At 44.4% G+C, this 19,174-nt stretch overlaps 1 protein-coding gene across 14 annotated transcripts; it reads left to right on the forward strand.

The window, feature by feature from the left end:
* Positions 1 to 8,720: 8,720 nt before the first annotated feature.
* On the forward strand, positions 8,721 to 18,495 carry LOC109906726 (ras-related protein Rab-9A-like). 14 transcript variants are annotated; one of them, XM_031792496.1, is made up of 5 exons: positions 8,730 to 8,967; positions 14,896 to 15,015; positions 16,606 to 16,708; positions 16,887 to 16,924; positions 17,422 to 18,495. In XM_031792496.1, exon 5 carries the CDS (start codon positions 17,564 to 17,566, stop codon positions 18,167 to 18,169), a length of 606 nt encoding a protein of 201 aa, XP_031648356.1. In that variant the 5' UTR covers positions 8,730 to 8,967; positions 14,896 to 15,015; positions 16,606 to 16,708; positions 16,887 to 16,924; positions 17,422 to 17,563; the 3' UTR covers positions 18,170 to 18,495. The 14 variants fall into 14 exon arrangements, with proteins under 14 accessions (XP_031648349.1, XP_031648352.1, XP_031648356.1 ...); XM_031792490.1 differs by having other exon boundaries at positions 17,485 to 18,495; XM_031792497.1 differs by having other exon boundaries at positions 17,489 to 18,495.
* The last annotated feature ends 679 nt before the right edge of the window (positions 18,496 to 19,174 follow it).

A 19,174-nucleotide genomic window follows, 5' to 3' on the forward strand; every position in this document is an offset into this window, starting at 1 on the left:
ACGATTGGTCCTAGAAACTACATCAAAAAGTTAAGAACCAGTCCAACTGAAATAAATTTCCCCACCTTCTGTTTCTCCCTCTCTCTCATTCTCCCTTTTCTCTCCCTTCATACTCACTCCCCTTGTTTTTCAAAACACTATTTTAACCCCTCCCTATCCACTATCTTTCTTCTCTTATTTCACTGTACCAACCCTGTTAAGTCACGTGAATGTCTGTTGTTTTTTCCATTTTTCTTCTTCTTGCATGTTTGTCTATCATGGATCTGCCTGTGGAGGAGAGGAGAGGAGGAGAGGAGAGGAGGGGTGCTGGGAGTATAACAGGGGCCCAAGGAATGCACAGTTGGGAAATATGCAGTGGTTGAAGGCTGGGGGTGCTGAGAGATGGAGGGAAGGGGCGGTTGAGTAGCGTCCTACACATGCCACATGCCAAAGAATCCTCACTGTGGGATATCTGGTTTTCATGCGCAATCACCCAATGGAAATTACCATGAAAGAGAAGGGGGGGGGGGGGGGGGTGCAAAACAGACAGCAGTACAGTACAATCAGCCTTTGTCCTGTCCTCTTGAGAAAAGTAATATATACACAGTACCAGTCAAATGTTTGGACACACCTACTCATTCAAGGGTTTTTCTTTATTTTTACTATTTTACATTGTAAAATAATAGTGAAGACATCAAAACTATGGAATAACACATATGGAATCATGTAGTAACCAAAAAAGTGTTAAACAAATCAAAATATATTTTAGATTCTTCATGTAGCCACCCTTTGCCTTGATGACAGCTTTGCACAGTCTAGGCATTATCTCAACCAGATTCACCTGGAATGCTTTTCCAACAGGCTTGAAGGAGTTCCTACATATGCTGAGCATTTATTGGCTGCTTTTCCTTCACTCTGCGGTCCAACTCATCCATGTCACGACTTCCACCGAAGGTGGCTCCTCTCCCTGTTCGGGCGGCACTCGGCGGTCGTGGTCGCCGGTCTACTAGCTGCCACCGATCCCTTTTCTTTTTCGTTTGGTTTTATTTGTCTTGTTGTTCGTGTAGCTGTCATTTGTTTGGGTTTTGGTTTGTTCTGCTGAACACATGTTTTTTTCGGGACTACGTTCCTGTTGTTTTGAGGCTACTGTTGTGGTCCTGTTCCTGTTCTTTGGACTTGTAAATAAAACGAGTTTTATGGATCACGGGTTCGCGTTTAAGTTAGGGATTCCCTTGGTTCAGATGGACCAACCCTTCCCCGTGCACGCCCTAGATAGTCAACCGTTAGGGTCAGGGCTGGTCAGGGAGGCCATGGTTCCACTGGACATGGTGATGCAAGGGGGTCATGAGGAGCGGATTAGTCTCTTCCTCATTGATTCTCCTGCGTTTCCAGTGGTGCTGGGGATTCCCTGGTTGGCATATCACAATCCCCAAATTTTGTGGAAACAGGGGGCTCTTAAGCGGTGGTCAGAGGAGTACTCAGGTAGGTGTGTGGGAGTTTCCATCGGTGCTACGATGGTGGAGAGTCCGGACCAAGTCTCCACCGTGCACATTACCTCCGAATATGCCGATTTGGCTATCACTTTCTGTAAAAAAGAGGGCGACCCAATTACCACCTCATTGACAAGGGGATTGTGCGATAAACCTCCAGGTGAATGCTGCACTTCCCGGGAGTCCCGTGTGTCCCCTGTCGCAGGAGGAGACGGTGGCTATGGAGCCATATGTCATTGAATCTCTGGGACAGGGGTACATTCGGTCCTCCATGTCACCCATCTCCTCGAGTTTCTTTTTTGTGAAGAAGAAGGAGGGAGGTCTGCGTCCGTGCATTGACTATAGAGGTCTAAATTCCATCACAGTGGGGTTCAGTTACCTGCTACTTCTCATCGCCACGGCGGTGGAGTCATTTCACGGAGCACGCTTCTTCACAAAACTGGATCTCAGGAGCACATATAACTTGGTGCGAATCAGGGTGGGAGATGAGTGGAAGACCGCGTTTAGTACCACATCTGGCCATTATGAGTACCTCGTCATGCCGTATGGGTTGAAAAAGGCTCCAGACGTTTTCCAATCCTTTCTAGACGAGATTCTCCGGGACCTGCACGGACAGAGTGTGGTGGTTTACATCGATGACATTCTGATCTATTCCGCCGCGCATGTGTCTCTGGTGCGCAGGGTACTTGGGCGATTGTTGGAGCATGACCTGTACGTCAAGTCCGAGAAATGTGTGTTCTCCAAACAAGCCGTCTCTTTCCTGGGGTATCGCATTTCCACATCTGGGGTGGTGATGGAGTGTGACCGCATTGCGGCCGTGTGTAATTGACCGACTCCTACCACGGTAAAGGAGGTGCAGCGTTTTTTAGGGTTTGCCAATTACTACCGGAGGTTTATCCGGGGTTTGGGCAGGTGGCTGCTCCCATTACCTCACTGCTGAAGAGGGGTCCGGTGCATTTGCGGTGGTCGGCAGATGCGGACAGGGCTTTTGGTCGCCAGAAGGCGTTGTGTACCGATGCTCCCGTATTGGCGCATATGGACCCCTCTTTGGCATTCATAGTGGAGGTGGATGCGTCCGAGGCTGATGTTGGAGCCGTGCTATCACAGTGCTCAGGCACGCCCCTGAAGCTTCGCCCCTGCGCTTTCTTTACGAGGAAGCTTAGTCCGGCGGAGCAAAACTATGATGTGAGGGACCGCGAGTTGCAGGCTGTGGTAAAAGCTCTGAAGGTGTGGAGACATTAGCTTGAGGGGGTGCAACACTCTTTTCTCATCTAGACTGACCACCGTAATCTGGAGTACATCACAGTGGGGTTCAGTTACCTGCTACTTCTCATCGCCTCGTCAGGCAAGGTGGGCGATGTTTTTCACCAGATTTCGTTTCACCATCTCTTATAGACCAGGTTCCCGTAACGCTAAGGCCGACGCATTGTCCCGTCTCTACGATACCGAGGAGCGGTCCATCGATCCCACCCCCATACCTCCGGCCTCTTGTCTGGTGGCACCGGTGGTATGGGAGGTGGACGTGGACATTGAGAGGGCGTCATGGTTAGAACCCACGCCACCTCAATCCAGCTGGTCGGAGGTACGTCCCACTTGGTGTTCGCGATAGATTGATCAGGTGGGCCCACACGCTACCCTCCTCTGGTCATCCGGGGATCGATAGTACTGGTGGCCCACCTTGACCAAGGACGTGAGGGTTTATGTTTCCTCTCGACCCGAAACTTGCCCCTCCGCCTGCCCTGCCGGAAGCTGGACCCGCAGTTTGTGGGGCCATTTAACGTCCTGAGGAGAATAAACCAGGTGTGTTATAGGTTACAGCTCCCCCTTACGATCGTATTAACCCCTCGTTTCATGTGTCTCTCCTCAGGCCGGTGGTGGCAGGTCCACTGCAGGACGTTGAGGTGCGGGAGGTCCCTCCGCCCCCTCTGGACAGCGAGGGGGCCCGGCGTACACTGTGCGTCCATCCTGGACTCTAGGCGTCGGGTGAGGGGCCTGCAGTACTTCGTGGATTGGGAGGGGTACGGTCCGGAGGAGAGGTGCTGGGTGACGTTGGGGGCCATCTTGGACCCATCTCTGCTTGGTGAGTTCCACCGCCTCCATCCAGATCACCCTGCGCCTCGCCCTCCGTCGTCAGCTCTCCCTGTTCGGGCGGCGCTCGGCGGTCGTCGTCGCCGGTCTACTTGCTGCCACGGATCGCTTTTCTTTTTCATTTGGTTTTGTCTGTCTTGTTGTTCGTGTAGCTGTCATTTGTTTGGGTTGCGTTTTGATTTGTTCTGTTGAACACGTGTTTTTTTTCGGGACTACGTTCCTGTTGTTTTGTGGCTACTGTTGTGGTTCTGTTCCTGTTCTTTGTACTTGTAAATAAAACACCCTTTCTTGCAATTCGCTCTCTCCTGCGCCTGACTTCACACCCACCTCTCCTAGGGAGAACTTGACAATCCCAAACCATCTAAATTGGTTTGAGGTTGGGTGATTGTGATGCCAGGTTATCTGATGCAGCACTCCATCACTCTCCTTCTTGGCCAAATAGCCCTTACACAGCCTGGAGGTGTATTGGGTCATTGTCCTGTTGAAAAACAAATGATAGTCCCACTAAGCTAGTGGTTAGGTCCTTGGGCCAGTAACAGGAAGGTTGCTGGATCGAATCCCAAGAGCTGACAAGGTAAAAATCTGGTGTTCAGCCCCTGAGCAATGCAGTTAACCCACTGTTCCCCGGGCGCTGAAGACGTGGATGTAATTTAAGGCAGCCCCCACACCTCTCGGATTTAAAGGGGTTGGGTTAAATGCAGAAGACACATTTCCATTGAATACATTCAGTTGGACAACTGACTAGGTATCCCCCTTTCCCAAAACGCAATCCAGATGGGATGGCGTATCGCTGCAGAATTCTGTGATAGCCATGCTTGTTAATTAAGTGTGACCTTGAATTCTAAATAAATCACAGACAGTGTTACCAGCAAAGCACCCACACACCATCACACGTCCTCCTCCATGCTTCACAGTGGGAACCACACATGCGGAGATCATCTGTTCACCTCACAAAGACACTCAAAATTTCACATTTGGACTCAATAGACCAAAGGACAGTTTCCCACCGTTCTGATGTCCATTGCTCGTGTTTCTTGGCACATGCAAGTCTCTTCTTCTTATTGGTGTCTGAAACCACTTTTACCAGTGGTTTCTTTGCAGCAATTCAACCATGAAGGCCTGATTCACGCAGTCTCCTCTGAACAGTTGATGTTGAGATGCGTCTGTTACTTGAACTCTGTGAAGCATTTATTTGGGCTGCAATTTCTGAGGCTGGTAACTAATTAACTTATCCCCTGCAGCAGAGGTAACTCTGGGTCTTTCTTTCCTGTGGCGGTCCTCATGAGACCCAGTTTCATCATAGCACTTGATAGTTTTTGTGACTACAATTGAAGAAACGTTCAAAGTTCTCGACATTTTCCGGATTGACTGACCTTCATGTCTTAAAGTAATGATGGAATGTCATTTGTCTTTGCTTATTTGAGCTGCTCTTGACATAATATGGATGTGGTATTTTAACAAATAGGGCTATCTTCTGTATACCCACCCCTACTTTGTCACAACACAACTGATTTGCTCAAACGCATTAATTACACATATTTACTTTTAACAAGGCACACCTGTTATTTGAAATGCATTCCAGGTGACTACCTCATAAATCTGGTTGAGAGAATGCCAAGTGTGTGTAAAGCTGTCATCAAGGCAAAGGGTGGTTACTTTGAAAAATGTTTAACACTTTTTTGGTTACTACATGATTCCATATGTGGTATTTCATAGTTTTGATGTCTTCACTATTATTCTACAATGTAAAAAAAAATTGTCAAATTAAAGAAAAACCTTGAATGAGTAGGTGTGTCCAAACTTTTGACTGGTACTATATATACAGACAGATACCTTTCAATCTGTCTGTTCTACAGTCATAATATACAGCTTCATGCATCTAATGCTTACAGCTCCTACAGTATAAACATTTTGTAACACTTTTATGTGTGCAAATTCTGATATGTTCAAACCATAATACAACAACCATGTTACTTGTAGTGGAATAGTCTATGACACACAGGGTGGGTGTGACCGTACAAAACAAAGTGCCATTGTCAGACCTCTTATCAGACCTTGGTTATCACACCTGTGTACACACATTCATATACGTAAATGTGTTACCACAACTGATAAAGGTCCTTCTATGTCACTGGACTTTCTGTTCTCTTCAAGTTAGGAGAAGTGAAGGTTGTGTGGTTGGAGTATGCAAAATAAACAGACTCCTGTTACACACACAGTACCAGACAGATTCCCCCCTAAAGCATTTCATTCATACCACATCACAGTGACCATGAATCAACCGTAAACCTCCGGATACATCATATCAAATCAAAATCAAATCAAATCAAATTGTATTTGTCACATACACATGGTTAGCAGATGTTAATGCGAGGATAGCGAAAAGCTTGTGCTTCTAGTTCCGACAATGCAGTAATAACCAACAAGTAATCTAGCTAACAATTCCAAAACTACTACCTTATAGACACAAGTGTAAGGGGATAAAGAATATGTACATAAAGATATATGAATGAGTGATGGTACAGAGCTGCATAGGCAAGATACAGTAGATGGTATTGAGTACAGTATATACATATGAGATGAGTATGTAAACAAAGTGGCATAGTTAAAGTGGCTAGTGATACATGTATTACATAAAGATGCAGTAGATGATATAGAGTACAGTATATACGTATACATATGAGATGAATAATGTAGGGTATGTAAACATTATATTAGGTAGCATTGTTTAAAGTGGCTAGTGATATATTTCACATCATTTCCCATCAATTCCCATTATTAAAGTGGCTGGAGTTGAGTCAGTGTGTTGGCAGCAGCCACTCAATGTTAGTGGTGGCTGTTTAACAGTCTGATGGCCTTGAGATAGAAGCTGTTTTTCAGTCTCTCGGTCCCAGCTTTGATGCACCTGTACTGACCTCGCCTTCTGGATGATAGCGGGGTGAACAGGCAGTGGCTCGGGTGGTTGTTGTCCTTGATGATCTTTATGGCCTTCCTGTGACATCGGGTGGTGTAGGTGTCCTGGAGGGCAGGTAGTCGACGAACATTGGAGGCATTACCTTTCTTTGTGTACGATTTTATATATATTTTTCCAAACAATACAAAACAAACGCATGCAAACAACAGCACACAGACGCACACAAACATCAACGACATCACACCTACTCACACCCCCATCTCCACACGGTCTACATGGACTAAACTGCACCATTTTGTTTCTCTCTGACGCCCAACATTTAGATAATAAAGCATTTGACCTTTCCATTTTATTAACGATGAAGGATTTGGTTGATTTCCAATTTTAAACTATACGTTTTTTTTCAAGATGATTAACGAGAAAAGTATTATCCAACCCATCAGTCATAGGAGGCATTACTAACTTCCTTTGCATGCCCTTTTTGGATATCTCTAAGCATTGTGGGAGGATGTGGGCGATTGTGTCTATAAGGACTCTGGTGGGCTGCGGCTTCCCGTGAGACCAATCATCTCTCCGATGGGAGTTCATGGGAAAACAATGTTATGAGTCACCACAGTGGCAAATCGTAAATACACTGTACAGCCAATCGGATGGACATATGTTAAAAACCACAGCAGTGGCTGAGCAGGAACATAATCAACATTTTCCTTCCCAGAAAATACCTTACTGTGATCCGAGGCCTACGGTGAGCAGGATGGATCAAAATACATAATTCAAACAATGTGAGAGTGGCAGAGATCCATACTTTCGATACTAAGTGCAATCATTCACATTCACTTGACAATGGAAAGGCAGTAAGCATCTGTATACATGCATTCAGTCAAGGGAGTAATGGAATATGTTAATCAATTGTTCAGCGCACTTGAAATGAGTCATACTTTCACCCAGATTTCCCATGGACTGTTTCGATATCGTCTTCTGAATTATGAACCATGCTGTAGAGCAGGGGTACTCAACTCTTACACTACGAGGTACAGAGCCTGCTGCTTTTCTGTTCTACCTGATAATTCATTGCACACACCTATTGTCAGTCCCTGATTAGAAGAGGAACAATGAAACAATGCAGTGGAACTGGCTTTGAGGTCCAGAGTTGAGTTTGAGGGCTCTAGAGCCTCAATACAACTTAACACACACGGAAAGCAGACACAGTAGGGGGGGGGGGGGGGGGGGGGGGGGTGAAACACAACACACTGTACCAGTTAACAACAAGTAGGATAGGAGATATCTCTTCTCAGCTATTTCCTGATTAAAAACAATAACGTCTCTTATCACACCGACTGAAACATCCCCCCACCTCAGACATAACAGGGGGGGGGGGGGGGGGGCAAACATACAGTAACAGATGGGCGGTCCAATAGTATCCTGAGGTGATGTACTAGTGTCTCGTGAGACTCTTTGTTAGCAAACACACAGATGCGTAGAGTTCAGGCTCGGCGAGCAGGGGTGAATCCCTTGTGGGATAACAAAATCTGTCACACACACTAACCCTCCCCATCCCTGTTGTCTGTCTGCTCTCAAGGTCACTGTGCGTGCGTTTGTGCGCGTGTGTGTGTTGGCCGGAACAGTCAGCCTCCCCCTCCCTTCCTGTACACTGTGTTGTCTGCAATACTGACTGAATCCATCTCTCCAGTCTCCCCTAACAGACTGATGCAGCGATGATGCCGTTATATCACTGCTGTAAGTGAGTCTAAAGTGAACTGGCTTAACAGAAATCGTGACACATTCAACATAGACACAATCCTTTCACGAAATGTGATTAACAAATAACATAAATCCTTTTCAGAATAGGTTGCATTTTTTAAAAGAATGACTACTGTCAGAGTACTTGAGCAAGCTGGCAGCAGGGAGAAAATGAAACATTTGTGGGAGGTACCTTGGTGCAGGCAATGGTAATATTTGGGTGTAAGGGATGGGGGCTTGGGGACTGGCCACATTCCTTTTCTACCTGCTCATTCTGTATGAGAATCTTCATGCTTTAAAACAAGTTCCCTCCTTATGAGGTGTCAAGCAGAGACGTTGGATGTGGTTGTGTGTGCGCATTTGTGTGATGGAGGAGGAGACAATGTGACAAAGCACATTACGCCATCACGTCTATCTGATACAATCATAAGGCAGAGAGCGCCTCCTTGTGGCCATAACATATCTGAGCATCATTATCATCATCACTACCAGCTGGTAAAATTCCATTCCCTCGTACAAGGAACGCACGAGTGCAGGGAGGACGGACTGCGGTAGCGGGCCAAGCAAATTATTCAATAAGATCCAAAGGAGCCTGGTGCGGGTTTTTAGAAAGTCCAATCATTCCTGGTTGCAGTTAGATCAGCACACTGGGGCCAGTCGATGTTGTGGTAGGCCTACAGCTGGTTTTCCCCTTGACTAATCAACAGACCAACCTGACTCCACCCATCTCCTTCCCCATACTGTAGCATGATAAGGGTGAGTTTAACGTGTTCTGAGAATTCCGTTTTATTCCCCACTGATCTTTTGTATTTAAAAAAAAGTATTCATACACAACCTCTGTATACCTGCTGTAAACAGTACATAGGAGGCCTAAACATATAGGAGTGGCAAGATTTCGTGAGAACATTGAGTATTGTAACTATCACCTGCATGTAGGCTTTCAGAGAAAAGGTGAAACTCTCCCTTAGTTTATTGAAAAGGTCACCTTGTATTCATCAAAGTAAAAAATAGAGCTAAATCCCCACAACACAAGGGCTCACTACACCAATTACAGGTTCCCAATACCTTTACTCTGCCTAACTTCTATGGCCAATGATTCCCAAATTTGGGCCCCAGGACCGAGTTTGGGAATCCCTGCTCAAGAGCATAACGGCATGAATATAAAAAATCTATTTCTCTTCAATGCAAACCATGTCATGGAAAAGCAATGCCAAAGGTTTTAGTCAGTGTTCCCCCCCCCCCCCCCCCCCCCCATTTATTTTACTATTGTTGTTTTTGTTCTTTTACACTTTTAAAAAAAGTCAGTAGTTACATACAAACCATTCTCTGTTAACAGACTGAACGCATTGTGCACAGCTACTTGTGTAATGTAGCCTAGGTAAGTTATACCATTAAACACACTGCCCATTCAATAATAAAGGTCAAATCAAATCAATACAAATGATAACACATGAATAATATAATGTATGCCACATTCAGAGTCATTGTGTGTTAAACTTGATCCTGGTTTACTGTACAGGTTTACTGTACGATGCCACACCTTAGCAATGCCTACTGCTCTAACTATAGACCTACCAGGCTGCCAATATTAATGCAACACAAACATTTGCCTTTCTTCTTTATGTCATACCAAACAGGGAATAGCTCAAACCCCATTCATCTAACACCTGTCGCTTTGCAAACCGTTAGCTTTGAAAGTTCTCAAGCGAGAGAAGGGGAAAAGATCCTCATGCCTATTCTACTTGGACCGTTGTACTATTTACCTGGCGGCAAACTTGCTAGCCACAATTTCACATCCCAGATGTCATGTGCCCATTTCCACAGTTCTCCCTCAACTTTCTAACTTTTATTGCATAACATAAAGTTATTTCATTTCACAACTGACAGAGTTGCCTCATCTTGCTTGTAATACTTCCTTTTCTTAGCTTTCGTTCATTGGCCGCATTGCAGAAAAAGTAACTGGTTTCAGCACTGTTGCTTGAGAGAACTCTCCACAAACAACTCCACAACAAACACTATTATAGCTGACCAAGGTATGACCTCAAAACAATACTTTAAAACAATGTGATATGGGTAGATATGGCTTTATTTATAGAATATTAATTATTATTATGTATTTTCTACCTAATACGTTTTTCAACCTTGCCTACAATTTATTTCATTATAATGGAAATGGAAACAAACATGGCAAAAAGTCACATGGACATATTACGATCAAAGATGTTCTATTATATTGACAAGATAGTCGAGTGAACGCTCTAACAATGGAAATACTTTTCCTCAAAGAGGCGGGGGGAGTCACGATCAGGTGGGACCATTCTAGCCAATGAGAGGGCAGATTCACGCGTGTGAACAACAGGGATAACTCTGATATAAAATCGTTGTTTTTTTGAAGAAATTCCATGTGCGTCCGCTTGTATCAATATATTCGTAACAAAATAACAATTACGAAACTTATATTCGATCAATTTAAGATTCACATAGCAAATTATATATTATTTTGTTTTAGCAAATTCAACACTCTCATTGACCTCCATACAAAAATGTTTCACTTCATGTCTTATTTTCTTGGACATATTTTGGGCGGAGTAAACCTTCTCGCTTAGCCTCTTCCTTCCTGTTACAATATTGCAACAAGTAACAGTTGGACACTGCCTGGCTGAGCGGCGCCCTCTTTCAGAAATCTGGTTTGGAAAACAGAACAAATGGCGGTTGACAGCTCGAGAACTGTTATTCGATTCGAGTGGTAGGCTGTGCTGTAATTTTCGAAAAATAAAAAGTGTAGCCTGTCCTGAAGTGCATTAGCTGCATTTTAGAATGTGGTTTCAAAATTCTGTACAAATGTGTCTGCCACACTTCAAAGCATTGCATACAAAATATATTAACTGCAGAAATGTTTGCAGGCCCAAGGGTTTCCAATGCCAATATCAAACAAAATGTCATGACCCTACAAAAGCTGTAGCCTAAATTGCATTTACATATCAGTCGTTCTCCGGCCAGTCTCTAAGAATATGACCACCATACCATGGACACAAAACAGATCACTCATCATGCTCTCCAAATGGACAAATTTAACAGGGAAGGTAACTATGGCAACATTATGCCTCTCCTAACCGCCCTTGATAATGACTGTGTGACTTGTGAGCAGCTGCAAGGCACAGATATCGTCAGGGTCCTTTACAGACTCCTCAATACCTGCTCAGACCATTCAGTGAGAAGAACTGCCAAGCACCTGTTGTCAAAATGGAAGAAACTCTACAGCTACCCCTATCACATCTCAAAGCAGAAGGGAAGCAGAGAAGAATTCACTGTCGTTGGAGAGAGTATGCTGGCTGATAAAGCTTGTCTGGCAGACAGAGGTGGCCTAGCTGCTGGTGACGCTAGTAAACCAGTGGAGTTGGGTGCGTCTTGTGAACATGTGGTTTTCCATACTGGGTCCGAGGACAGAACACTCACAAATGGGACCAAGTGTGGGAGAGCTAAGAGAGAAGGGGTGACATCATGGCAGGCAGCTGGTGATTTGTCTTCGGAGTCAATTTTGCCCACCCTCTCAAAGCAGTCAGAAACTCCTGCCACCACTTCCCTGGGTAACCCTTCCCCCTGTAAGGATTCCTATGAGTTGGCTTTGAGGACAAAGTGCATCCAGCTCCTCCTTGGTGCTCTCAATCCAGAAACTTCCAAGGAGGCAGAGGGGAGGAGGACTGCACATCCACCTCTATGACGTGAATGTGCAGCCCGCGTCATAGAGGTGCACATCCACGCGCTGCACCGTGCAAACGAGGCCAAATACAAGGCCTGCATCAGGGATAAGATGGCCAACCTAATAAACCCCAAAAACGGCCACCTTCGGTGTGGTCTCCTGGGCGGCAGCCTGGGGCCGTAAGTCTTCGCCGGGATGTCTGTGGAGGACATGGCCAACAAGGAGCTCCAGCGGCTACGGGAGGAGTACTCGTCGCGGGGGGTGAGCGAGATGCAGCTCCCCCAGGACCTGGAGGGGACACCCACCCAGAAGCTGCGGTGCGAGGGGTCGGACTGCAGGGTGACGCGGGTGTCCCGGGGCAAGCTGTTTCTGCTGGCGTGGTTTCGCCAGGCCACTGCAGACCAGGATGCCATGACCTTTGTGACCTGTAGCAGGTGTGGGGAGCAGTGGTACCACAGCGGCTGGGTGTGCCTCTGATAGGCCATCCTCACCACACCACATGTAAAATGCCTGCTTTGTTTTTGTCGAGATCCTGCTGATACGTCTTCACCCTATCAAACTGAATAATGTCATGTTTTAATGACAGAAATTAAGAATTCCATTTAACATTTTACCACATGATGTGTTGTATGCATTACATTGTCATTAAACTTGCTGCGCTACATACTGTAATACAAGAGTGTTTCTCTTTCTTTTACAATTTATTTCTCATTTGCCATTAATAGGTACTGTGTGTTTAGCATGGGGTCTGTCTGTGTGTGAGAACACAAGATGTAGTCCCTATGTTGACATTTCTGTTGAGCTGCAGAGTAAGACCCATGTGGCCTACCTGTGGTCATGTGACCCTGTGAGCAGCACAAGGAGCATGTGACCCATTAATCAGCCCAAGATACAGCTCCAGCAGGGTCATGTCTAGAAGGGATACAGCTTATGTCAAATTGATGTCAAAAGTAGATTTGTATTTTATTTTAGCTAACCATTTTCCGAACCTTAACCTAATTATCCTAACCTGCTGCGTAAGATCTCGTAACCTGCTACGATCTCAATTTTGAGATCCAGAAAAAAACCTCCGGCCGGGGGCTTGCTGATCTCCCATGATCCTTCACTTTCTAGCCCACAGCCAGTGCTAATGACTCAGCAGCCCATCATTGTGATGACAGTTGGACAAAGTTAGCTTAATGAGTTATTCTCTGTGGGCAGGGATAGGGGTTTGAAGATATATGGAATGGTAGCAGCATTTCATATCGGATAAGATTATAATAAATGGTTAAATTGCTAAAGAATGTTCAAGTTACATTGCTAAATGGGTATATCTTTCATTGAAATGGCCATTGAACAGCAGGAAATGTGAGATTATAGTATATGATTTGTTCTCATCAGTGTTTTTGTGTCTGTACACATTACAGAGACATCTGTATCAGAGTCATTGGAGATATCATTATGTTTTATCAATTTAATGAAGTTTGTGTTTCACTGTCAGTATGGCACGTGTATTTTCAAGGAGTGGCTTTTCCAAAGTCCATGCAGTTCCCTATCTTATTGATAGTCTCCCTATTTATAGCCTTTAACCTTTCAATCGTTGTCTGATAACTTTCTTTCTTTGAGACACACACACGCGCGCGCGCTCGGGCAGTATGTGTGTACTGTGCATGGTGGTACTTACAAACATACACACCTTCACAATCATTCACATTCACACTGTTTAATACATTGTTTGTGCAGGCTTTTCTGCCCACTCCCACACTGATAATATTACAATAGATAAACGTTAGCAAGTGGAAAGTCCACATTCTCCTATCTTTCAAAGAGCACACTATTGCTGATACTGTACATTGAGGTACAGCAGAATACAATGTAGGGGAGAGTGGGATAAGTTTGAGCCAAAGGGGTAAGTTGAGCCACCCTTGTTTCTAGGGAAACCATACACAAAATGTATATTTTACCAAATATTTAGGAAGAGGTCGTCATTTCATGGAGTCTGTTAAGGAAGAAACCACATGGAAAAAGTGGTAAGCAAGTTATGTGCAAGAAACTGATTTTCACCAAGTCATATGACTTTGTGTTAGAGGTTTCATGATGCTTGTATCTAAACCAAAGTAGATAATTTTACGATTGTTCTATACATCATTTGGGGTCAATATGAGGTCCTACACCTAGCATGAAATTGCATCCTTGAAGCTGTGTGGGCTAAAATAGTCAAATGTTTGCCTTTGGGTAAGTTGAGCCAATGGTTGAGCCAATCACAAGTTGAGCAACTTGAAGTGTTTTCTTCCCAGGCATAATGCAACGCATTATCGCTTGGATATGAGATAACAACAGGGCCTGGTCTATGTTAAAAGTGTTAAGGTGTTCAGCCTGCAATGTGAATTGTGTTGACATGGTTTTAAAAAGGTAGTGGTAATATTTTCATTCAGTACAGACATTTGTAGGCGGCTTAATTTACCCTCTCCCGGGGCTCAACTTACCCCATACTACAATGTATCTTCTTAAAATCTGATTTTAAACCTAACCTTAACTACACCGCTAACTTTATGCCTAACCCGAACCTGAATTTGGACTTTTGTAGACAATTTTGACTTTGTGGTTGTGCTATCTAGTGGAAACCGTGTTCTTGTCACAATGGGGCTCGGCTTATCCCTGACAAAGTGCAGCGTTTGAGTGATTGACTGTGTCATTGACTAAAAGATTGCTATAACATATGATGTAATTAGCTTTAAAAAAAAACGACCCATTGCGTTGTAAAATCTGACATGTGTAAGCAACTCCTGGGCAGAAGAACGCGCCCATTGTATGGAATATTACAGTGACGTCATCACAATATTGCCAGAGATGTTTTGTATGGTCATTGCCATGGCCACATTCAAAAGCCATGACGCATCAGTGTTTAGAATGTCAATTTCCTGCTATACTTTAATATACTTTTTCAGTAGTAAAATCACAATTACACACACATTAATAGCTTCCTTTATCCATTTTGCCCACAGTAGGCGTGACAAACGATCGGTCATATGAGCGTCAGTAGCGCCATGTCACCGGGGAAACTCGGCCGCTTGTGAGGATTTTGCAAAGGGATGGCACCGCCGAAGTACATTATAAACAGCAAGGTACAGTTGTAACCAAGTGATACAATTCGTTGTTAGATATTTTTGACTTTCACATTTAATGTTAACTATATATATGTTTTTACCAATTAGCCTAGCCAGCTACATTAAGCCAGCTGATGTTTAAGCTACGCGCATGATCTCAGACTACGTGGTTCATGGCAAGCGAGCATTTGGTGCTTTCGGGACAGCTGGGAACTGGAAAAAGAAGTTAAACCATGAGTCGGTGATCTTCAGGTCGGAAAGTCGGAGCTCTAAAAAAGCTGCCCAAGTTTCCGAATTGTAATTTCGAGTTGGATGACAGTTCAAAACGATATTTCCAAGTCAGAGCTCGTTTTTCCCCAGTTGTCTTGGACGCATTGAAGTCAAGGATGTCCGAGTTCAGAGTTGTTTTGAACGCGGAAAGTGATTTACTGTATATTTACTAGCAGTCTTTATTCCTATTCTTTGTTTGTTATTTGTGGCCATGGGAGTCCGCTATACTTATTCCATACGACAGTCTTGTTGTTTACCTGCTAATCAACCTACAGTACTACCAAAGCAAGTTAGTTTCAAATAGCCTATAGCTATAGCCTACGTCCCTTTTCAGATCATCTTCGCGATGGATATGTGTTCACTTTTATCCAAGTGTGTCATCAAGCAAACATTCCAAGCTTCTGCGCATGTCCTATCCAACCAAGTTCTCTGTTGGCTAGTGATATATGTAATGCTGGGGATAGGACCAGATTGGCTTGTTCTACAAATCAGTGGTATGATATTTTAGTAGGGCTCTCTGTTAAATAGATGGAGCATTACCATTTACCATAGTAAAACAGAATACCATTGATTACCATGCTGATAATGCTCAAACTATATATATTTTTTCTAACTGAACAGTTGGCCTACTTCCCCTTTAAAATGTATGTGTGTGCCACAGCTGCAGAAATGCAGCATAACAAAGGTGCAGTCAGTCAGTGTCCTCTCTGTCAAGTTATATTCCGGCACATTAAATTCACTGTAGTTGGCTGAGGCGGCTAACAATAGGCAACGTCTTCAACCAATTTGACTAACAGGATGTGCGTCTGTTACCTATGTCTCTGACCTACTTGGGCTGATTTTCCCATTACACTACCCCTTTGGATGTTATTATATCATTATGGAAATGGATAGAGGGCTAGAGAAGATTTCTGAAGTAGTTAACTCCATTGACTAGAGGTCAGTGGTGCAAGTCATTTCAATTTAGTGACACAGTATTGTCACAGTATTTGAGGAGCCTGCTGAACACTACCTCAATCCGAGACGAGACATTGATCGATTATGTGTTGGAGCGGCATTGAGGGGGTGATAAGCTCATATTTCTCTACACATTCTAACCCCTTCATCACCAACTAGATAACAGTTGGAGCCCTGTTTAAAATTGTCACTCTGGAAGAAGGCTCAAACAGGTCTCACAGGGATGATAGGATTTTCTGTTTCTTCTCATTTAAAAAAACAAAACAAAAAAACAACTTGAAATATAATTCATAGAACTGCAAGTGGGTTGACCCACCTGGTCTCTTGGACTAATTTGTGTCTTTGTTTGTTTAAGGATAACACTCTTCTTTACTTTCTCAGCAGAGTGCAACGTCGGTCATTGCTTAATAGCAGAAACATTGAACCCGTCAGTGTGTTCGTGTGTTACTGGATTCATAACCAAGGCCTACAACAACCTGGAATTGTAATACCCATACCAGACATCCATTAGACTAATAGGGTTGAAATGAACGACATTCATTCTAATTACAGGAACTTAAAGGCCTCATTAAATGCATGTCATGGAATCCTTTGACATGTTCACGTAGTTCATCATCGTCATGATATTAGTCTGATATCATGCCTTCTGTTTTTTCTAACAGGTGCTGAATTAGGCTATGGTTTGCCCTGATATGTAACGGTAAGAAATGGCATGTGTTGCAACAATGAAGAATGTATTACTGTAACTGTCTCTTGTGTCCTTACACAATGCATTCCATACTCAACTGTACTACTGTATTGTGGTAGGATAAACTAAGTTTTAGGCCTATCGTTGTCTACTTTACGATCGGCCAAACTCAACCCGTGTATTTAATGCAAAGTGTCTGCTCTGAAGCCGAGCTTTATGCATGCAAAACGGTCTCGTGGTGTGTGTGTGTGGCCTCTGGCAACAGCTTTGCTCATGTGATTCTCTAAGAGATGCTCATCTGATCATTGTCCATGTGACACATGCTGAGAATATTACAACTCCTACAACAGTTAATGTCGGGCAGGAAAATGCTACGTCTTCATTGGATAAGATATCAACTACTACTAGACTGTATAGCATTGTGACTGATTTGACTTTAGCTGACTACAGATGAGGTACTGCGTTGATATTGTTAATCTGTGTTTCTTAATCTCATTTTCTTTTCACAGACGGTTAACAGAGCAATCAATCAGTTGATTGATTAACCTGAATGACTGTCATCTATTTGTCAGGTAGCAGCAGCGCTTCCCAGAGCATCTCCCCCCTAGCCAGCTACTCCACCAACCCTTCAGCCCAGGCCCAAGCCCAGCCATGACAGCCAAGTCGTCCCTGCTCAAGGTGATCCTCCTGGGGGATGGCGGCGTGGGCAAGTCCTCTCTCATGAACCGCTACGTCACCAACAAGTTTGACACGCATCTCTTCCACACCATTGGCGTGGAGTTCCTAAACAAGGAGCTGGAGGTAGACGGGCGCACCGTGACGCTCCAAATCTGGGACACGGCGGGCCAGGAGCGCTTCCGCTCGCTCCGGACACCCTTCTACCGTGGCTCCGACTGTTGTCTCCTAACCTTCAGCATGGATGACAACCAGAGCTTCCACAATCTCAACAACTGGAAGAAGGAGTTTGCCTACTACGCTGATGTCAAGGAACCCGAGAAGTTCCCATTCGTGATCCTGGGTAATAAGTTGGATGTGCCAGAGAGGCAGGTTTCGGGCGAGGACGCCCGCCAGTGGTGCCGCGACAACGGCGGCCACCCGTACTTTGAGACAAGCGCCAAGGACTCGACCAACGTGGTGGCGGCGTTTGAGGAGGCGGTGAGGAGGGTGCTGGCGCAGGAGGAAGGGGGGGAGCACCTCATCCCGACGGACACAATGGACCTGCACAGGAAGCCGCGCTCTGGCGCCTCCTGCTGCTGAGATGTAGGGGTGATTACCTTTATTTGACTCTTAAAGGCCCAATGAAGCTGTTAATCTCAATTTAAAATGGGCAAAAATTGATTTTTAGCAAAAAACTATTTCTCAAGCAAGAATATGGCTAAGACTGGGAAAACTAGCTGTTATTGGAAGAGGGGTTTGGAACTGTCTTTGTTATTGGTCTATTAACCAATCAACCGCATAGTGATGTCACCATGGACAGCTGAAACTCCCCGCCCATGCAAACCTGCTGATTATAATGTCCTGTGTAGATTGCATTTTCAAACACCAACTATCAGGAAATAAACTGATCACATTTTTTCACAGTTTTTACAGTGTTTGTTTAATCAGCTGTTATACAATATGAATTTTGACTGCACTGGGCCTTTTTAAAGAGACAGTAGGAGCTCATTTGAACTTCTGCTGCCCAATTCTGGCCAACTTGGCTGTAACTTGTGAGTACTGATGATACCAACGGCCACTTGGTTCCAATTCTCCTTTTTTAGCTGTGGTTAATGCATTCGTTCTGCTCTGTGCTCCTCCCTTGGTTTACACGACTGCATGTGCACGCGGACACACAGCCTGTTCATAACGTCATACACACCGACCTACTTAGGCTATATAAGTTTCATCATACACAGGAGTGTACATAGTTGGGCCTGCTTTTTGACATTCCTTTGTGCTGGTGAGAGTGTGTCTGTGTTATCAGTGACCACTACGGTCAAGAGATTACTTTGTTATTCATTCCTCCTCCCAAGAGTTGCACTACTACTGTGCTGAAAGACACATACAGTAATCAAGTAATGACTAAGTATTTACATTTTTGTCATAGCAGACACTCTTATGCAGAGCAATTTACAGTAGTGAGTGCAGTACATTTTATGTACTTTTTCATACTGGTCCCCCATGGGAAACGAACCCACAACCCCGCGAGCGCCATGCTATACCAATTGAGCTGCATGGGAAATATTACATTGTCATCCCATCTATTAAATGGGCTGAATGTGC

The sequence above is a fragment of the Oncorhynchus kisutch genome, linkage group LG16 (assembly GCF_002021735.2).
Source record: "Oncorhynchus kisutch isolate 150728-3 linkage group LG16, Okis_V2, whole genome shotgun sequence".
Classification (NCBI taxonomy): Eukaryota; Metazoa; Chordata; class Actinopteri; order Salmoniformes; family Salmonidae; genus Oncorhynchus; species Oncorhynchus kisutch.

Bases quoted from the DNA above. Each gene is read 5' to 3' on its own strand.
- LOC109906726 (XM_031792489.1), top strand. From the start codon at position 17,564: ATGACAGCCAAGTCGTCCCTGCTCAAGGTGATCCTCCTGGGGGATGGC.